Source organism: Corvus brachyrhynchos, unplaced genomic scaffold, assembly GCF_000691975.1.
Source record: "Corvus brachyrhynchos isolate BGI_N302 unplaced genomic scaffold, ASM69197v1 scaffold42, whole genome shotgun sequence".
NCBI classification, from domain to species: Eukaryota; Metazoa; Chordata; class Aves; order Passeriformes; family Corvidae; genus Corvus; species Corvus brachyrhynchos.
The window spans coordinates 1,921,470-1,942,551 of NW_008237242.1; the positions used below are offsets into that span (position 1 = coordinate 1,921,470).

The window sequence follows — 21,082 nt, forward strand, 5'->3', positions numbered from 1 at the left end:
AGTGCTAACACTGGTGCATTTGTTGCACTGTTTCTTTCACAAACTGAAATAACTGGAGAAGAAAGGATGGGGAATGTGGCTTTCTTACTTTTGAACTGTCCCTTATTGTCACTACGAATTCTCTAGCACTTCAGGCTACTTGGATTGCAGATTTTTAGAATGGTTACATCTGGCACCATCAACTTTTGTTTAGTAAGTTTAATTTGTGAAGAAAGGTTTTTATTTACCTGGAATTAAACTCTGACTATTATGATTTAAACTTGCAACTGCAGCTACTGTAAACATCCTTTGATTTGTGAACAGAGTAAAAATTAATTTACATACATAATCTCCTCCATTCTGTCACACATACATGGTATGCTTCCCAATTTCACAGGAATTTTATAACAGAATTACAGACTTGAACTTGGGGGTTAAATAAACTCAAGGATAGTTGTCTTATAATTGGTGTCTGTGCTTAAACCACTAAATTGTTAAAAGGTTAAGAAAAAATAAAATATCAAATATTATTCCTACATCAGTACTAAATATTCACCACCTACCCGTATTTCCATATTTGGTATACAGAGTACCCCAATAAGAGACTGAATTCCAGAATTTCCAGGTTTGCACAGGCTGATAATACCTAGAAAACATATAATAATATTCCCTCATCAGTGAAAGAAAGGACAATAGACACATTGCTAAATTAGATTTTCAGTTTGAAAACAAGTACACATGAAAAAAATTACTAATCATAAACATTTTCATGCTTATAATATCATCTCCTTCCCAATCAACAGTATTTAATAAAACTTCCTAATCACAAAACTCCATATCCTCATTAAAAATATTGCTATTTTTGTCCTTCCTACTGCGAACAATACATAAAAGTGTGAGAACAACATATGCATGGAAGAAATGACAAAAAGACAGAATTGTCTATAACAAGTAACTCTTCAGCCTGAAAGGTTTTCATGATCTTAGAAGAACTGTGAGGAATTTCAAGCAAAAGCTGTACCTTAACCTAATAAATTATTCATTTCCTTTACGTCTCAGGTGAATTCTAACAGCTGTTAGATCTAAGTGCCTCAGTGTAGGAAGATGCAGTAACACACCTATCAGAAACTATTTTCTGGAAGTTTCAAAGCTGTCACGTGCTTCCTCTCCAAGCATGTGAGAGCACACAAGAAACCTGAAGGATACCCGGGCATTAAAATTAGGTTAGTGATCATTTTCAGAACTTAAAAAATAACACAAGTAGTGTCACAAAACAGCCTAAGTATAGCCTGGAAAAATTCCACTCAAAATTTTGATAAATGTTTATATTAACTGATTTAAATTTGCCAGACAGTGTCTTGACTAAAAGAAAAAGCAGTCCCCAAGGCAGAACCTTCATCTTACATATTGTAATAATGCAGAGAAAGGACTTAGTAAAATGAAAAAAGCTACTTTTTTCATTTAGAAATGTCTTCCACATGAAAAATTGCAAACAATGTCCATTTGCAAGTTCTCTTCAGCTATGGCAGCTGGTAGAAGTGGGTGCTAATGAAACTATTTGCCAAATCTCTTAACACAGACAAAAAGATTTCATTTATGGCAGAACCACCACAAAGGCAAATTCTTATGATACAATGTTATTTTAAATATCCTTTCACCCATTAGATTCCAAGAATGACAATCAAGACGTAGTTTATAACGCATTTTACACGGGGAGGGGATAAGCTGTGCCTTGTCAGGAGTCTAAGAAAACTAAGTATGCGTCCTCCAATTTTACAGAATCAAAACACGTATTAAGTAGCATTGTAGGAAGGTATTGATAGAAATCGGACATGTCAAATGAGACAGATCCTGTGCCATTTATACTAGGAAGTAAAATCACACTTCCAATTATCCAGTGTCAAACAAATAAACAAATCTTACCTGCCCATGATCGAAATGCTGCCACTATTCCCATTTTACTAGCCAGGAATCGTGCTTCTCTGTCCTCTCTGCCATTAAAACAACAAATGTCACGATGCAGGTAATAATTATCAAACAAACACTATTACTACCACCGTAATTGTAAAAGGTAGTTAACTGAGATTTTAGATGGGGGACAAAATCCAGAGTAATAGAAATATTTTATGTATGCAGATGTATTTACACAGTGTATATATACACAGAAAAAGTTTAAATTTTTAAGTATGGTTACTTTTCCTCTTCCAGGGGAGTTTCCACAGGAGAAGGATAACATCAAGAAGTAAACACCTATAGGGGTCAGATGAATCACTCTGCACCTCCACTGACACTAAGTCTACAGCAAAAAAGTAAAGATTTTATTCAGTTACCAATACCTAAACATCTCATGCTACTTGATAATTAAAAAACCCTTAATAATTCAAGCTGGAAGCCGTATCAGGAGACCTCTCTCTAGTCCAAATTACTGCACGAAAAGTCACCAGTTATCAGACTAGGCCACATTATAGAATCATAGCATGGTTTGGGTTGGAAGGCACCTTTAAAGGTCGTCGAGCTCAACTTCTCTGCAAGAACACAGCAAAAATGCAGTGTGTAGTACACACGCCTTTTACAGTACCCAGAGCTGTGGGAGGTATACAAGCTTTTGTAATTCACCTTGGAATACCTGCAAAACACTCAAGGCTTTATCCAGTTGCGTGTTAGAAACTCTCAAGAATGAAGGCTGCAGGACCTCTCTGAACAACCTATTCTAACTCTTGACCAGCCTCACATAAAATAATCCCCCCCTGCCCCTTTTACCAAGTTGAAATCTTTCTTGCTTCAATTTGTCTCTGTTGCTTCTTGTCTTCCCACCTTACACCACCATGAAGGGCCCTGGCTACATCACCTTGAAAGCATTTTCATAGGTAGTAAAAAGGCTGCTATTCTGCAGAGGATGTCCCCCAAACCTCTCCTCTCCAGGCTAAGCAAGCCCTTTTAAATCTTAAATGCTTAACAGTATTTTAGGAAGCTGTACTCTGGCCTACTATATTCAACTTCAAGAAACTTAGTATTTGGAAGGAAATACAGCTTAATTCCAATGCGATGAACATAACTGATAGCACAAGTAGCAGCACTAACACTTACTTGAGTTGTCCTTCTGCTGTGTCTGGATTATGCCTGTAGTGAAAATCTGTGTAAGGGGCTAAAATTCTCTAAACAAAAGAAAGACATGCGTTATTTTCACATGAAAATACAGTTAAATCACTATTGCCCTTTCCTCAGTCCCACTCCAAACTATCATTATTCCTGCTTTATAAATCTTGGGCTCTTAGCCTAAAACATTACCTTTTAGACACTGTGCACTAACACAGAGGAAATCTGAGACAAAAATCAAACACTTGAATGAGTTTATTATTATCTAAAGTTTAACTTCTGTCACTGAACAAGTAAAACTGCACTCACCTCTAATTCTACATCTGCTCGCACATACTGTCGGGTCTTTGGGTGATTAATGAGGTGCAAGACTGTAGTTATCAGAGCCTCATTTATTCGGCTTAGCTGACAATCAATCACATTTTTCAAGATGGTACTTAAACCACCCCGAAGAGCCACCACCTCAGGATTCTGAAGTGCTAGATAAAGGAAAACAAGTCATTTTGGCCAATGTTGAAGATAAAACATTTCATGGCGATGACAAATTTGTCATCTCTTTAGTATGCATATCTTATTCATCCTGAACACTGCTGAGGCACATGTAAAGCTTCTAATGGAACTGGCTGACACTAGCAATGAACTGAGATTTTGGATTCAGTTATCAAACACAAAAATACTGGTCACTCACTATCCAGCATATGACCATTTCCCAACTTAATTCCAACCAAGTTTCCATATAGCAGTTTATGGATTTCCCCATAAAGAGTTTTCATGCTTCATTGGACTGACATAGATAAATTATTTATACTGGAATATAAGAGTAACATTTTATTTATCTTCTTTAAAACAAGTTTTAATCTTGAAAACAAACTGCTGAAGTTATTTCCCACTGATTGATTTTTGAAAAAAACTTCAAAAATCAGCAGCCAAATTAAAGTTTAGGGAGTTAGTACAAACCACTGCCCCGATAACTACAGTATCCACTCCAATAATTTTTAAAAAGGAAGGTATTTTGTAGTTCTCTGAATTCTTCTAAATTTGTCAGCATCTTGTGTATGGAATTCTCCCTACGTCAAATCCGTTAAAGAAACACCAACTGCAGTAGAGAAATGGTTTTAAGGCAAATCAGAAACTGTCAAGTCTTGAAGGAAAGACAAAAACCTGAAATCTTCATGTATGATATATAAATAGATTTTAAGTCATTTTGGTTTATATCATGCTAATTACTAAAATCCATGGAATTGACAATAAGAACACAACATCTAATTTATTATTAAACAAATACTGTTAATGACAACCACATCAAAACTGAACACTAATTAAGAAAAATTATCTTACCTAGTTCACAGATAATGGCTATACATGCTCGAACCATTCTGTCTCTTTCTTGAAGACCATCGTTTCCAACTGCTATCAAAGAATTAGTAATAGAACTGGGGAACAGTGAAGCATTCACAGTGATCATCTGCCAAAAAGGAAAGAAAAAGCCCTCTAGTTTCTTCATATTTCTCTAAATACACTTACATATTCACCAGCACTCTGTTCCATACAAACAGTTAGACAGACCAGTCCATCTGTTACTTGGTTGTATCTGGTGAATCTCCGTAAGTGTTTCTTTTGCTCTTGAAATTTTTTCAATTTCAATTCATTTGTCAATTTACTTTACCATTCTCTTCCTGCTTCAGTTTTTTATTTTTATATTTTATCATAATAAGAAAGAATTTAAAAGATGACTGGTGCAGTGAGAATTAAGACTACCTTTATCATAGTTTTTTCCCAAGAATATCTTTATTGACAAAGAACATTATCCAATGACACAGAGTAGATTAAAAACTCATCTACTGTTAAGGTTGTTCTGTACCATGGAAAGCCTCAAATGGGAGGACACTCAGTTTGGGGGAATTTTGACTCTGGCATACTCAGAATTCCCCCAAGAATAATGAGCAAGGCCCTCTGTGCACTCATTAAAAGTAAAGAAAGACACTCCTGAACAACCAACCAATACCACAAACTCTTCACCATCCCCCAAGTGAGGCTTTGATTGCAAAGGTTGAGGAGCTGCTTGTTCACATTTTCTCAATTTGTGAAAATTAAATACACGTATCCTTCCGGAACAAGAATATCGCTAAACAGATGTATTACTAAGGAGGAAGCAGATTTTTGTCTGATTGCCTAAAAAGGGAAGAGTGCAATGTCTTATAGCCCACTCAGCCGTGTCACTTTTTTTTCTCCACTAATAAATAAAAATGAGACATTAAAAAATACTCAATATCCATCAAAGACCTGGAATTTAAGGCTGGTTTCCCATGGTTTTATTTACCATCTTTTTTGCTTCCAACAAAACCAGGCTTATCTTCCTAATTCTTCCAAAACCATTTTGTCCTATATCCATTTTACATCTCCCCCTTTGACATCTTACAGATATTTGTGCAAAGATGATTAGTTTTTTACCTTTTTTTGCAGAGATGCTAAAATGAGAGGGAATCAACCATTACAACCAAAATTTTGGAAGAGTTTTAACAAATCTATGTTTAAATACAAGTTTCTGAGAAGCTTTGTGTTATACATAATGTTAATGCCAACAAAACATGAAGCTTTTAAGGTAGGACTTTAAAGAAAAAAGAAATTCTCTCCCACCCACACAGTCTTTCACTCTTACACTGGCAAGAAGAAACAAGAATAAGCAACAGAATAGGTGCACCAATCCACTCTATAAAACTGCAACCTGTTTTCTATTGATATTGACATGCACTTCCTATGAGGACACAACCAGCCTGTGAGGACACAAGCTGTTCTGCTTCACTGCCTTTGTTTTTAAGACATGAGAAGGAAAGGTTTCTTGTAATAGTCAATTCTAAATACATCAGTAGAATTAATAAATTTTTGTATTTACTTTGTATCTGCTCTAGGTATTAAAATGCAGTTCTAAAGCCCAAGGAGAGGTAATGGGAAGCTACTTACAAGTGGCTAAGATGAAGTAAGTAATAAAGACTATGAATTTGGTCTTTCAAGACTCCTTTAGAAAAGAGGAAGAAAGAGGATGGCTCATACTGCATCTAACCCTGACTTTTGCTTAAAAAAGAAAACATCTGGACTATTAAATCATAAAAAAATTGTCTTATTGACTTCTATTAGATAGAAAAATGCTTCCCAAAGCCAACTTCATGCCATCCTTTTCATGGCTGAAGATACTACTAAATTGCAAAGCTTTTACTAGGAAATGTAGAGGTGATTACAGTCAAAACGTACAGTGAGCACTCAGCCTTCAAAAACTATTGGACATCAAGTTTAAAAAATTAGATTTTTTTAAATCTTCCGACACCACTTTAACCTAATATTTTTAAAACAAAGTTTATGATTGCCTTTCTCTGCATTCATAAAGCAGTATCAGTACTTTGTATTTTGTTATTCTTCTCTATGAAAAGAAAGAAAAGAGTTTCAATTTTAGTCTATGCAATTCTCACACACATTTTTGTTACCAAAGATGAGGTTAAGGAGCCAAATCTTGAAACTGAAAATAATAGTTCTGCAATACTGGAAAAACCCAGTTCAGTTTCACAGTAAATTTGAGAACAAATTTGTTACCTTTTTTCAGTTTATTTGCCATTTATTCTCCCCTTCTAGACCTTTATATAACCTTTCAGGAATCCTGGCATCAAATCATTAAGTCTGAGACACTGAGGGAGATTGAAGAGAGAAGCAGAAAAAGGGCAAGAGCAGGGTAACAAAAAGTGTGAAAATACAGAATGTGCTATTCAGGAAGCACAGTATTCCTTGTGAGAGAATTTCTGAAGAACTGACTGCTCTATGCCAATGCATGCTTAACTGTTGGTCTGACATTGTCTTTTAAGAAAACAGAATGTTATAGGTACGTAGCAGAAGATGCTAGAAAAGGCTTTTCATCAACACAGTTCTCAGCATCAAGGAGCCACAAGCATGGCTGCACAGGCTGTGCATTCGATGCACACACCTGGTGCACGCCAGTACCCCTGCACCACAATGGAGAAAAAAAACACTAAGGGCCAGCTGTGTGATTTCTTTAATGTTTCTCTCTCACCATCATTTTTTCAAAATGATGATCAAACTAACGGATTTGTTTCTTTTGCTGTCTCTTCTTTCATGCACGACAGAAGTTTTTGCTCAAGCACAAAATGCTCAAAAAAGCCCAGAAATAATGAGGACAAACTTCGGACCCAAATAAAACCAATTATTAATGTGTTTCCATTCCATCTTCTGATTTATGTTATTCTGAGTCTACACTGAAGCTCCTATTCAAAGGAGATCAGCGAAGAACTTTTATAAGTGCAACTTATAAAAGGAAGTGCAACTTCCTCAAGGACCTGTTCCTTCATAGTGCGGCTTTTTGTTTGTTTTTTGCTTGAGTTTGGAGGAGGTAGCCATGTTTAATATTTAAAACTCTTTTTTTGGCACAATTGTTTATCAAGTACATTGTATTTTCTATAAGACAGAAAACATATGTTTAAAATACAAAATGAGATTTAACAGACAGTGCTCCTGGGGAACCATTCTTCAACTACCTCAAACTTTACTCCAGTCTTTGGTAGTTTTTGTAAGAATATAAGAATAATAAAGAACAGTGAAGTCCAGCAGAAAGGCAGAATATTATGTTTCCTGAATACATTTAGTATCTCTATATGCCAGTTTTTCTAGGACAAACTTGAAAATACAGGTACCGTATTTTCAAATCTCACACCCATGGGTACACAGTACAGAAACCATCACAGACTAACCATGTTTTATTGAGTACCTGAGATAAAATCCTATGGGTAGCATCAACTGCCACAAACAAAGCAGTAAGTCTATAAGCAATCCTTGAATGATCACTTCAGTGACAGCTTCTCATTTCTCACATGGCAGAAAATCTCCCAATCTCTAACTCACAGATGCTTAAACAAACTATACAGTGAAGTCATCATAATTTCAATACTGAAACTTAATATTGTTTTTACGCTCTTGCATTCACTCTTTGATAAGTGTTTCCAAACCTTGTCCAGTATCACCTCTATCAAGAGAAAATTAGCAAGATTCTTCTAGTCCACTTGAGATTCCAAATTGTAACACGGTAAGATCAAAACAAGTCTCTTCACTACTTTTTCTTCTGTCTTGTTAATTATCAGCTATATTACATGATAAAGGCAAAAAAAGGTATTAGAGACTGTGAAAAAGCACTGTTGGTGGAGACAACCAGGAGTCAGCACAACTGAGTGGCACAGCAGATACAACCATAAATAGGAGATTTTACCTTTCTGACTAATCGAAGTGCTTGTGTTCTTTCTACTTCATTACTTTGCTGTATGTCAATGCACCTAAAGTAAGTTAAAAAACACATTTTGTTTATAACAATAGTAACTTCCACCTTAACTGTTAACAACTCACGTTAATATTTATGCATATGAATACAGAAGAAAAAGAATTGACTTGTTTAAAAACTACACTTTTCAGCAAGCATACTCATTATGATAGGTCAATTAGCTTTGGTTCATATTTTCCCAGCTATTTTCATTATAACTAAGTCAGTAGAATGTTCTCAAGTACAAAATGGCAAAGCATAATGCTTCAACAATTATTTTCCAAGCTAGCTGCATCTGGCATTTGCAAACGAGACCAAACCAAGTATTTGTAATGTTTCACATCAACATATTCTGGGTGTTCTCAGATCAGAGAAGTCCTTTTGCTCCAAAAAAATTAAACAGCACACTAAAACTACATGTTTATACATTTATAAACAGAAATTCATGCACATCTGTATCAGTATATCAAATAAAAAATTTCATTACAGGAAGCACTAAAGATGCTATTATTTACATCTATTCATCATGCTGACTGTATTATCTCACTGTTGGTTTGCCCTCTGGGATTTTTCTGTTGTGTCATTGGTTATACTTAGACTACAAATTCTTGGACACAAACTACTTTTTAGCCCTGACTTTGTACTGAAGGTTCTGCAGCACTGTGATAATACAAAGAATCAAACAACTCCCATACAATTTAAGACATGAAAATTATTAACATTTCGAACTTATTAATTTATAGTTAATGGCATTTATGATTAAAAGAAGAAATTCTTTGGATTACTTGTAATATGTCATATATCAAGGCAGCATTTTATTTGGATTAGCTGGTGTGATGAAGTATCATTCTGCTGAAGAAAAATGCCTTTTACAAAACTACTTATTAAGAACATAAGAGAATATGAAAACACTCCTCACCCGTCTCAAACATGAAAAAGCAAGTGATTTACAACTTCACAATTTACAAGAAGAAGCAAATTTACCTGGCTATCAAATAATCCACTTTCAACTTTAGCACCTTCTGGAGAATACTGGAGTCTCGAATAAGATAGCGGAGGGCTCGCAACCCTGCTGCTCGCACCTCTTTTGCTTCATTTAGTAAAGCTAACCTCAGACTACAATGAAGAAAACAAGAGGGACAAACAACTATTAGGCAGCAGGTAGACTTCACCATCTGACATGCAGCTACTACTCACTCATTTACAAATAGCATGATTTTAAAAAATAAATGTTCTGATGTTATTTTACAACTTTCAGGTCTTCTCATTTGCAACCTAGAACGCAAGCCTTCATACTGGTCAGCAGATGTAGACAATATATTAATCTGAAAAAGCCACAAACCAATTTTTCCCCCAAGTAACAGCTTGTACATCCATGAAATGACACATAACCAAAAAAACCTGTACACAATTTTTTATTTGACAAAACAGCTGAGCACAATATTAGTCCAAGAAAATTAAAAGGTAGAATAAGGTAGGTAAGAAGAAACAAAATATGGAAGAACTCTAGAAATGGAATTAGAAAGCATGAAGTAGCACACCATCCTTTTGAAGTCCCTCAAGAGATTCGTCCCTCTTCCCCAACCACATGCAGGGTGGGGTGGGAATCCTCAATCTCCCAATTACATTTTCTAGTAGGATTTTTCACCGGACATCTAAGAATGTAAATACTTCAGCCAGTGAGACTGAATTTCTACTTCTACAAAGGGCTTATTTTTTTTCTTTTCTTATCCTAGGGTTGTCATGCACGGTAATCAGCTACTCCAGGCAAAAAATCTTCAGAATCTTTTGGTGATTAATTGGCATGGGTAAATCACTGCAATAGAAGCCTACTCTCAGGTGTTACCTAGACAAACTAGAAAGGCCGCCATGTCATTTGCAAATAAAGATGAACTGATTATTACTTTCAGCACTAAGCAGGGAATTGTTTCAAGACCATCTCTCCTGTAATATGAATATGCTGCCCACGATTCTTTGGATGCGGCCCAGGACATAACTGGATTTCTGGACTTCAAGACTGGACATAGGACTGCTGACTCATGCAGCAGCCTCAAGTCCTTTTCAGCAGGGCTGCTCTTGATCAGTTCAAACTCCAGTCGGGGGTGGGGGGGGCTTGATACCAGGGGTAATCTTGATACCAAGGATCTTTGAGTCCAACTCCTGGCCCTGCACAGGACAATCTCATGAGTCACACCATGTGCCTGAGAATGTTGTCCAAACACTTCCTGAGCTTTGTCAGGCTTGATGCTGTGATCGCTTCCCTGGAGAGCCTGTTCCAGTGCCCAACCACCTTCTGGATTAAGAACTTTTTTCTGATATCCAACCTAAACCTCCCCTGACACAACTTCAGGCCGTTCCCTCAGGTCCTGTCACCAGCCAACAGAGAGAAGAGATCAATACCTGCCCTTCCTCCTCCCCTCATGAGGAAGCTGTAGACCAGTAAAAGAACTGGCACAGTGAAACCATTACAAAGAACAACACTATCGTGAGATTCAACATTTAAAAGCAACAGCTACCAAAAAGATATGTGTCACTATCTTTAAGTAGTGAAAATGCAGTGAAAACATAGAGCTTGTCAAAAAGATAAAAACAATTCAAGTTAAAAAAATGACTCACAACATTTCCATAACCAATTACACAAGGTTTCCCAACATTTTGCTCAAAGAGTAATTAGCTTTCCTAAGCTTTTTTTCTTAAGTGAGATCTAAATTGAAAGAACAGAGAAATGCACTAAATATTAGATCTTGTTTGCTTTTGTCACAAGTGCTGGTCCTAAAGATGAATTTACCAATTTCTGTGTGGAAATAAGCATGTAGATACATTTGACAGTCAGAAATGGCCACAAAATAGATACGAATTCCACTTAAATGTATATACATGGTGCTTTGCAGTAGCAGAGAAAGCAGTGCTACATGGACATATACATACCAATACAACATAAAATACTGTTCTTTAAATTCTGATTCTATATCAAGAATATGCTCTGTATTTTGTAGATGTACATTTTTATTAGACGTGCTTTCTACAAGTACTGAAATATTCAGATGTACTTTTACATCTGTGAGGAATACACTGTAGAAATCTACACTTCTAACTTGAAGTGGGTTTTCTCTGTTTGCCCAAAAGTGAATAATGTATTTCTGATTTTACTCATTAAAATTTTTGCAGGCTATCTGCTTGCATTATGAAATTCCGAACTAGTGTTGAACACTAGTTCAAAAGTAAAAAAGAAGTTTAATTGCACCAAAACAACTGACATTCCCTAGGATTGCTCTAGTGCTCTACTACTTACCATATTATGATGCCGTCATAGGTAAAACCTAGCTTTTCTTCAGCATGGCCAGTATTACAAAGAAGCTGAAAATAAAAGAAAATATCCATTAGTTATAGCTCTCCAAAAATGACTGTGAAAAATGACCGTGTGGATTTTGGGAAATGATTTCAAAAGCATTTAATTTAGGAAGGAATTTAATTTGTAGCAAGGGAGAGAGTACCAGCTTCAGACTTCCCTGAGAATTTCTGCTGTCTATATTCTGTTCCTATACACACATCAGATACTGAGACTCATCTGTGGATTCTCATACCAAAAAAAGGTTGCACAGTTGTCTAAGTTGTGTACTGGTCAGTCCATTTTTCAGCACCAGATTGCTAGCTGGGCAACTAGTAGTTTGAGCAGAGAGCAAAAATGACTGAAATGAAAGCATATCTGCAGGGGCTCGGGTAAGAGTTTTGAAACAAAGACTGACACTGATGGTCCACTGTTACGTTTTGTCACAGTAGTGCAGAAGTTCAAAAAATCAGAAGGCATTGCCGAGTGTCTTGTAACCGACATTTGGTCTTGGCCTGCCATCCATTTTATAGAACTTATACCTCTGAAAAAATCAGAGCAAAGGTTGAATTTATGCATACAAAAAGCAGCTATAAACTGTCACGAACTGGACATTTCAACCATATGTAGTCGTTGTGAACAAAGAAGATTTACAAGCACAGTTTTTAAGTCCAAAACCATGTTCAAAAAAGAGCAACCTAGGTTGCCAGTGTTTTAGCCTCTTGAGGAAAGGAAAACAATCTCTTCTGTAAGAAGAGCTGATGCTGTTCTTCTTTGGCAGAGCAGCAAAGAAATTCCTAGCAATCTCACTTACTATCCCTGGCTAAAATTATAAAATATTGTCATGTCCAAATCCCAAAGCACTTTTCCAAGCACTTCCAAAAACTCAAGTGACTAATACTGATTGCAATAGCTTTGCACTTTGTCCTCTGTTTTCAAAACAGGCATGTATTCAGTTCTAAGTCAGCGCAGTATTAAGTTTCTCCTCAGCGAGGAATTCAGGAAGTATTTGTGCTAACTAGTCATTACCTCTGCTCTGAAAATACTGTAATATATCAAACCCTGTGACACATTCTTTATGTGTATTTACTGCTAACAGTAAGAAATTTATAATAAACATAATGAACATCAAGGCTCCTGTAAGTTAAAATATTTAGTGTGTTCCATGCTTCAGTTCTACCGTTGACCTCCATCTGAAAAAACAGCATATTGCAGCAAAGCTCTGCTTTCAAGTAAACTCATTTTATTAGCAAGATCATTAAAATTCAAACAATACTTAGGTTTATGCTCAACAAGTACAAATTCATTCGAGGATCACACTACATCTTACAAAACTGTTTTTCAAGAGAAATACCTAGTGATAATGCTGAAATTTAAGACTGTTAATAAGAGATTATTAAATTGGTCTGGATCAGCTCCATGTTTGGGCTCAAATAATTTAAGTTAATTGAAGCATTTTGGAATTTGCATTTTTCTTAACCAAAGACGATTATAAAACATAAGGGAAGTTTTTACATAACCTCTTTTTTAACCATCTTTCAAATTTAAGTGATAATAAAACTAGACAATTGATGCATTAACTGGTTATGACAGTATGCCACTTCCTAACATCAATCTATTTTTATGCCATGTTGTTTGACTGCCTAAGGCTACCACTGCCGCTTTGGCATTTCTATTGACATCTTATGAACTGTAAAAATTGGCTGGCAGAGTGTAAGCAAAACAGTGCGAGAAGATAGTGAGTAAAAACATTGTTCAGTTTCAGACAGTTACATCAGTAGTTGTTTAGGCTAATAATTTATACATCTAAGCCTCTTCCCAGCATTCTACCCTAGACACAAATGAGAAATCCTAACTTAACATAACAGAATGTCCTCAACAGTCTATTTTTCCTACTTTAAAAAAACCCCATAGAATTGTAATTCTGATGTAGGAAAAACCCATGTTTTAGAAAGCCACTATTGTGTGCACTAGTGCATTAGTGAAGCTCATCTCCATCACACTTACCACTGGTTTGCATCTTCAGCAGTCCTGAAATTAAACTGAAGCATTTGACATGTTCCAGGAACCCATCTAACTTGCTGCACTGCTAAAAAGCATTCAGTTCACTGGACCAGTTCTAGGCTGGTTGTCCCTCTCACCAAATACATATAGTGATTATTAGCTCCTCAATACCAGCTGTCTGCATCTATATATGTGGTCCCACTGCACACACCTTCACCGAAGCTGAAAAGAACTTAACCTATCTTAAAATTCAAACAGTCATGTCACCTGATGAGTTAAAACTTTCATCAAATTTAACTGCTGTTTGTATATAAACTTCTGAATTTGACAGTAATAGTTATAGAAGTCTTTGATGGTGTCTGTACATACATGCGAAATATTTCTCCCACAGAAAAGAAAATACTAGCTTATTCTCCCTCTAATGGGCCACCAGTATTTACGCATTAGCTTTCTTTGTAATTTATATATGTTCCAGATAGAAAAAGGCCTAAAAGATGCACAGGAAGATCAGAATTCAAAAATGTTTCAGTGACTTGAAAGGAGTGCCGAAATTCAGTAAGAAGATTTAACTAGATAATAGGAACATCATATCCTTCAGGGTACCACACATTAATAGACACATACGAAATGAAAGTAGGCCAGCAGAGAAACAGAAACTGTCCAGAAATTAAGATTCAGAATGTTAATTTCAAATAAAAAAGAAAACAAATTCTATCTCTGGAATTAAAGGGTTCTATTAGTATTGATCAATACTAATAGGACTGCATTATGTTTGAGATTAAAAGACTTTTTCCATTTCACAGGCTGCTCTCAAAACTGCAAGAATAAAATTTTGTGTGACACATTTTAAGAGCAAAGTGGAAAAAGTGTAGCAGAAAAATGTACAAGGCAGGTAGAAAATCCACCCATGAAGGCTGAGCCATTTGGTTTATTTAATCTAGGGGGAAAAATAACATTGGGCTGGTAAGGATGGATTTCTGTAAATTTGAAAAGGGGAAAAATAGTCAAAGAAGCTGCTATAATGAACATACTGTTCACCTGGTCCCAATTCCTTGGGTATTTGCTAAGTTATAAATGTCTGGCCTTAAATGTATTATACAAAAACTTTACTGCATTCTTCTAATTTCACCTTCAAACAACATGACCCAGATCAATGATTCCAGCCCAAATGCAGTGATCTTTGTAAATGGCTGAATTCCTGACAAAGCCAAGTAACTGCCATATGTTTGACTGTAAGATTTAACAATTAACATACATACCATTATAGCATAACTCTGTAGGCAAGTAGTACCAGAATGCTAAAATCTAGCTTTGGCTACACATTGGCATAGTTCATTAAAATGGTGATGGATTACCATACAATACCTGGAATTATGAAATTATTTATATTTTTATACTATTTGTATTTTCCATATATCCATCTTACCTATAGAAAGTATACATTTTTAAATAAACACAATAAATTTTATATACAGATACAAACAAAACCAAGCAGAGTATACTTTGTGAGTTAAAACTGCAAATGAGTCCACTTTAAAATTAAAATTTTGTGATAAAATACACCATGACTGGGCATAGCAAAGACTCATTGAGGATAAGATTACATATTAGGACAAAATGGTACATACATTAAGCCAGACAGTGACTAACTTACAGTGAAGGTTTTTTTCATGTTTACTGTCAGCTATGAGTTTTTCATACTACTCAGATGAGTCACAGCAATATGAGTAACATACCAACATGTCTTGGAAACAGTAGCTCAGAACAACAAAACCATAGGAGGTCAACAGCATACACAAGTGGAGTGAAGATTTGAGACCATTCAAATTTATATTTAGTAGAATAGCCACAGCAATTACTAGGTAAAAATATTATATTATTCTATGCATCCAGAATGTAATTACTGCTTTATAACTTTGGAAGTACAGTTTGAGCCACCACTGGTAACATTTAAAAGAAGACTACTTTGTAGATCCTAGTCTTAAGAAAAGCCTACTGAAACTGGACTCTGGTTTTAGACACATTTGTTACACTGAATGTCTCTAAGCAACATGTTCTGCTCCTGTCTGCTACATCATCGTGAGGTTTCAGGTTTTCCCACAGTGGTTTATCTACTTGGATAAATGTTACAGTCAGACAATATATTCAGTCTAATATACCTGGGTTTTGCAAAAGACAGCTGAGACTCTAAAATGACAGACTATGAATTGGGGACACTATCCATGAAAGCCTCTATGGCCATATCCACATCCAACCCACTCAATCCATATCATCCTAGTGAAAGTCAGCAGCATGGTCAAAAGCTAACAAATATACAGAGCAGAACAGCAGAGCTTCACTAAATAACAACAATTAGTTTTGAACAGACTGAAAACATAATCTTCCATATCACTGTATTACTGACGCTGTTCCATTGCTAAGTTTATATCTAAAATAAATTGCTTGATTTTGTCCTTTAAGAAGTACCTTTCTTTTTGAAAACAAACAAACAAATTCCTACAACATCTGTGGATTTTTTTTGTCTTGTTATTAAAATACCCTTTTAGTTTTACAAAGGTGTGAAGGATCTCTCAGAAGCTCCCAGTCGGATAAACCTTCTATAACAGGGGATTATAAATAAATACTTCAAATCACAAAGGTATTTTCCACTAGGTAAATGCAATTGCACAGTTTTTTCTGGTTTTCAATGACTTATCACTTACTACTTCTCATGGAGGTGGGGAAAACCCCAAAGAAGTAACCGTGATGTTTTGATACTAATCAGCAAAAGTGGGGAAACTTCAAGGTGCTTGCCTTATGTAGGTGGCCATATAAATTAAGATAGGTAATCCTACTCATTTCACTGGAGCTGAAGGCAAATACCAAACTTGTGAAATGCTGTGACAATTCAAAGTGTCACTAACCATTTAGTGGAGGTCAAATCCTCAAACAGTTTTCACGTCAGAATATAAATTAGCTTAAATAGGATGGCTTGAAAAGAATATAGACTGAGGCAGTACTGTACAAAAGTTTTTGGCCACAAAAATCCAGCCTCACTTACTAGGTGACAAGAAGCAGAGGAGGAGTGTGCTCTGATTCAACACAGGTAAAATTTCCAAGTCTGCTGCTGCTGCAATTCAGAACTAAACATACGTTTCCACAGCCTGTGTATCACCAAACTGGGAATGCTAATTTCCTGAAACAGAAAACTTAGACCGCCTAAGTTGGGTGGTCTTGTTGGGCAAGAACAATCCACATTCTGCAGATAAAGAGCAAAAAACTTGCAACAGTAATGACTTAGCTAGTAAGCAGTACTAGCAAAAACTTGATAAATGAAATTCAAGTTTTTGTACAATATCATGTATAAAGCATACTTTGCACAGTAATAATGAGTGCTGTGCAGACCTGAACACAACTAGTTAACACTTCTCTTAAAGGGAAGTAGCAATGAAAAAGGAGTTACAGCACCTAGGCATACAAGCTTCATATAAAGTACCTGCTTTACTGTATCATTCCTGCAGATGAACTAGTAACTCCTGTTGACTTCTGATCACCATTATTATTAAAAAAAAAATAATTAAAAGTATTTAACTTCTATATAAAGCCCTGGAGTCTAGTTCAGTACTAATTCAGTAATTTTTACAGGATGAGTATGTTCTTTTTAAAAAAAGGGAGGTGAGGGGAACAGATCTCACCTTAAAAATCTAGTCCAGTTTCATGTAAAGAAGCCTGGACATAACACAACTCAGATATCCTGAAAATAATACAAAACTTGGTGTCTATCATGATCATTGTCAGGAAACTCCACATTTGGAGTTAATTACATTACTTGTTTCCATGTGATAAAAACATTTTGCTTACCCTAACCAAAGAACTAGAACAGTGGGATTTGCAGCCTTTGAAGGAAATACGTGGGGTAGTTGGGAGCAACTGCTTAGACTTGTTCAGATGTTTTCTTTTAAATATAATAATATTCTTAGCAGGAGAATAATAGATTTTCCATATTATTTTATGTGAAATATGCTATTAGAAATTTTCAAAGGTCCTTTCCCTGTCCATAGTACAAATACCCCAGATAGCAAGTAACTCTTCAAAACTGGACGACAAAATGCAACAATTTATAAACAACTTAAGTTCATATTCATTATAATTCCAAGACAGGATACAAACATCCTCAACCCTTAGCATATCAATCTTACTCACACTCCTCTTTCACAAAGGCGGAACTGAGACTACACTAACTCATGGTAGAAGAACAGAGTGCAAAAAGGAAATAACACCATCTCGCCAAGCTCCAGGCTTTCACTTTTAACCACTGGAATGAAAAACACAGAATTGTTCCAACCACAAGGCAGACAATACAGCACAATTTGCAACTTCTATTCTGTTCTCATAACTGCATTTACAGTTCAAACAAGAATAGGAAGAGTTTTTAAAACCAAATGCACTAAGTTACCCACTTAGAAAGCATATATTCCAGAAAGATGAATATAAGAACAAATGTCCGATATTAAATTGAGTAGTATAATTCCCTTATGCAGGGAGATTCTCATTTAGAATCAAAATCAGGTTATGAACCACAGTCTCCATCTTCAAATATCCTATTTAATTTTATTAAGTTGCTTTTCACCAACTCATAATTTCCTCCCAGTCTTAAGTGCAATTTATGAAAACCGTTCTTCCATTTCTCTAAGTATTTTCCAATCTCAACATTGGGTTTAAAAAACCCCCAAATATTCCTCAAATATTCAACTACAGAATTACACAATTTCTCAAAACTATCTTTGAAAAAGGGTATTTAGTTCATATTTTAATTACAATATGTGTATTTCTTAATTTTCCACAGTTATGGGTGCTTAACATGTGATTTTTCATAGCAAAATTGACACTGTTTCAAGATCCTTAGTTTCAAAGATGGACTTTTCACTACTAACCATGCATCTACAAGCCTAATCCAGCTCTTTACTTTTAAGACAATTAGGGAATTTGGAAGCATTCACATTCTGAAGTTTCCAGATTTTCACAAAAAGGAAACCTAGCTATGCATTAGACTTTTCTAGCAGAATAAAGAGCTTTTTTGCAACACATTTTGGAATCCCAATGAAAAGAGCAGCATTCTGTCAATGGTTGATGTCTGATAGACACAAGGCAATGACCCAAATAAGAGACTTCAGGATGAAGTTCAGTTCCTCAGTGAATGCTATGCATCTACACATGTTCTGAACCAATCCAGATAATGCAGCACTTACAGATTTGTTATTAGTGCATTAGAAGATAAATGTATTTGTTACTGTGACTTTGTTCTCAGTACTCACGTGAATCTTACACATTACCACTGAAGTGGTCAATCTCACAAGGACTGCCTTTAACAGCCAACATGCCTACTTCAAAGGTTATCATGCATGTTTGTCCTTCTCCTATCAACTGGTTCCCCACATCTTCTCTTGAGTATTTGCTCTTTCACTCAAGAGTGGCTCAAAAATGTCAACCGGACTCCTGGTAATCTTACTCAATTCTTTGTAACTTATCTGCAACCATAATTTAAACCTTATTTTATCCCCCAAATTCTCCTCTACTATGTTATTTCTTGGCTGCTACTGGTTGCAGGATCCATCCTCAGTCATAGGAAATCAGTTTTAATTTTCAGGTGTGCTGCCCTATCTCTATCAGAAAGGTGTACAACACACCACATCCTTCTATCAGCCCATCAATTTGGGTAAGGCTCACACTGAAGCTCCAACGTCTCCTGCCTCACCGACTGCAACGCAAGTGTCCCTTGCATTGATAAATGGAACACTGGTCCAACCACAACCACTCACCATCTTACAATGAACACCTTTTCCCTAACTCCCTGACCACCTCCCATGAGTCCTCTCAGCTTCTTTTCACAGGTTTCTCTTTTACCCAAAAAAATGTTACTTGCTGTCTTTCTGAACATCTTTCATGGCTTCCTTCTTCAGCTTACACCCTGATCCTACAGTAAGTTTTTAATTCTCGCCTTGTCAGCTCACAACGACAGCTTCCAATATATCTGTTGTATTTTCAGCGCGTACCTGTCACATGTCCACAATTTGGAACAAGCACATCAAAAATCATCAACACAGATATATTCCAGAAATGGACCCTTTAAATCATCTTCACTATGAAAACTGCAGTCAAAGTTGACAATTCCTGTTCTTTTAGTTTCCAAAACATTGCATATAATGTGCATTAATACAGTCCTCCATCCTCACCATACTCAATAAGTTTACATCAAAGTCTGGCATTTTACATTTTTAATTTCAATTCTGCAGAGCAGGAATCAAATCTTCAGCTCTAGTTACTCAACTTAACCCATTGGGAGATACTTCCATCATCTAAGCAGTAAAATACTACACAAATTCAGCCAGCAGGACAGGTATGCAAACTTCAGCATAACCCTGCATTCACATACTTACTTGTCATTATTTGATACCTTCCTTTCCCACTGTATGTAGACTTCAAGTACAGCTCTGTGATATTAAGCCATTTCATTAGCATCCCAGCCAATGTCTGACAGTAAATATGAAACATTTTACCTGTACAATCACTTGTTCTATGACATCATTTGAGCTCTTACCTTAGTAAAATTATTCAAGTGACCTAGTTTTCTCATATTTGACACGCCTTGTAATTTGGCCACATTTTGGAGAATCTCTCTCATATTATCACAAGGGTCTGCAAAAGAAAACAGCGTATTAGGAGATACAGTAAAAAAAATAAAAGAACAAAAATCTAAACATGCATTCAACATGCTGTTTTGTAAATATAATAGGTACTCTCCTCATCTCAGTTAGGGATGAAGAGCACTTTTGTTCCAAGAAGCATCAATCTGATTAATGCTAGGGACGAAAACCAGGCATACCTGAGTTCTGTCAAAAAAATGCTAAAGGCCATGGAAGAGAGACACTCTAATGCAGATTTTAATCAGTATCTTAGATTTGCAGTTGACAAAGAAATCCATTTAGCTTCTGAAACGCCAATCCCTACATCTTGTAACTGAACAACTTTACCCTTAATCCCCTTGTAATTTAAAGACAAAGTAAACTGAAAGACAGATGTAAAAATACAGCATGGTACCGGCACACAACATTATTCCTTTTTTCCTCCAGACAAAGGGTTGGTGGGATTTTGGAAAGATGGGACCTCTTTTGTTCTCTCCACATTAATTGCTTTCCATAATGATGCTAAACTTTAAATAGCCTTTCCAATGAAATGGGAAGTGAACTACAAGGTATGCAAAAGACTTAATCTCTTCTCCTTTTTTCCTAACAGTCAACCATCCCAACAAAAACAGACAAACAAAAAAAAAACCCACCCACAACAACAAAACCCCACAAACCAGTATTCGCACACCAACTGATGAC

General features: G+C 35.9%; 1 protein-coding gene across 2 annotated transcripts in view; it reads right to left on the reverse strand.

Moving 5' to 3' along the window:
- Positions 1-20,412, reverse strand: part of RICTOR (RPTOR independent companion of MTOR complex 2) — a 58,646-nt gene extending 38,234 nt beyond the window's left edge. The window contains exons 1-9 of one of the 2 annotated variants that reach the window (XM_008630614.2): positions 20,296-20,411; positions 11,679-11,743; positions 9,371-9,502; positions 8,339-8,402; positions 4,414-4,540; positions 3,385-3,554; positions 3,067-3,134; positions 1,903-1,970; positions 543-625 (exon numbers count right to left, since the gene is read on the reverse strand). In XM_008630614.2, coding sequence (XP_008628836.1) covers positions 543-625; positions 1,903-1,970; positions 3,067-3,134; positions 3,385-3,554; positions 4,414-4,540; positions 8,339-8,402; positions 9,371-9,502; positions 11,679-11,743; positions 20,296-20,379 — 861 coding nt within the window. In that variant the 5' untranslated portion in view covers positions 20,380-20,411. Of the gene's footprint in view, positions 1-542; positions 626-1,902; positions 1,971-3,066; positions 3,135-3,384; positions 3,555-4,413; positions 4,541-8,338; positions 8,403-9,370; positions 9,503-11,678; positions 11,744-20,295 lie in introns of both variants that reach the window. The other variant, XM_017730238.1, reaches the window with a different exon arrangement.
- Between the last annotated feature and the right edge of the window lie 670 nt (positions 20,413-21,082).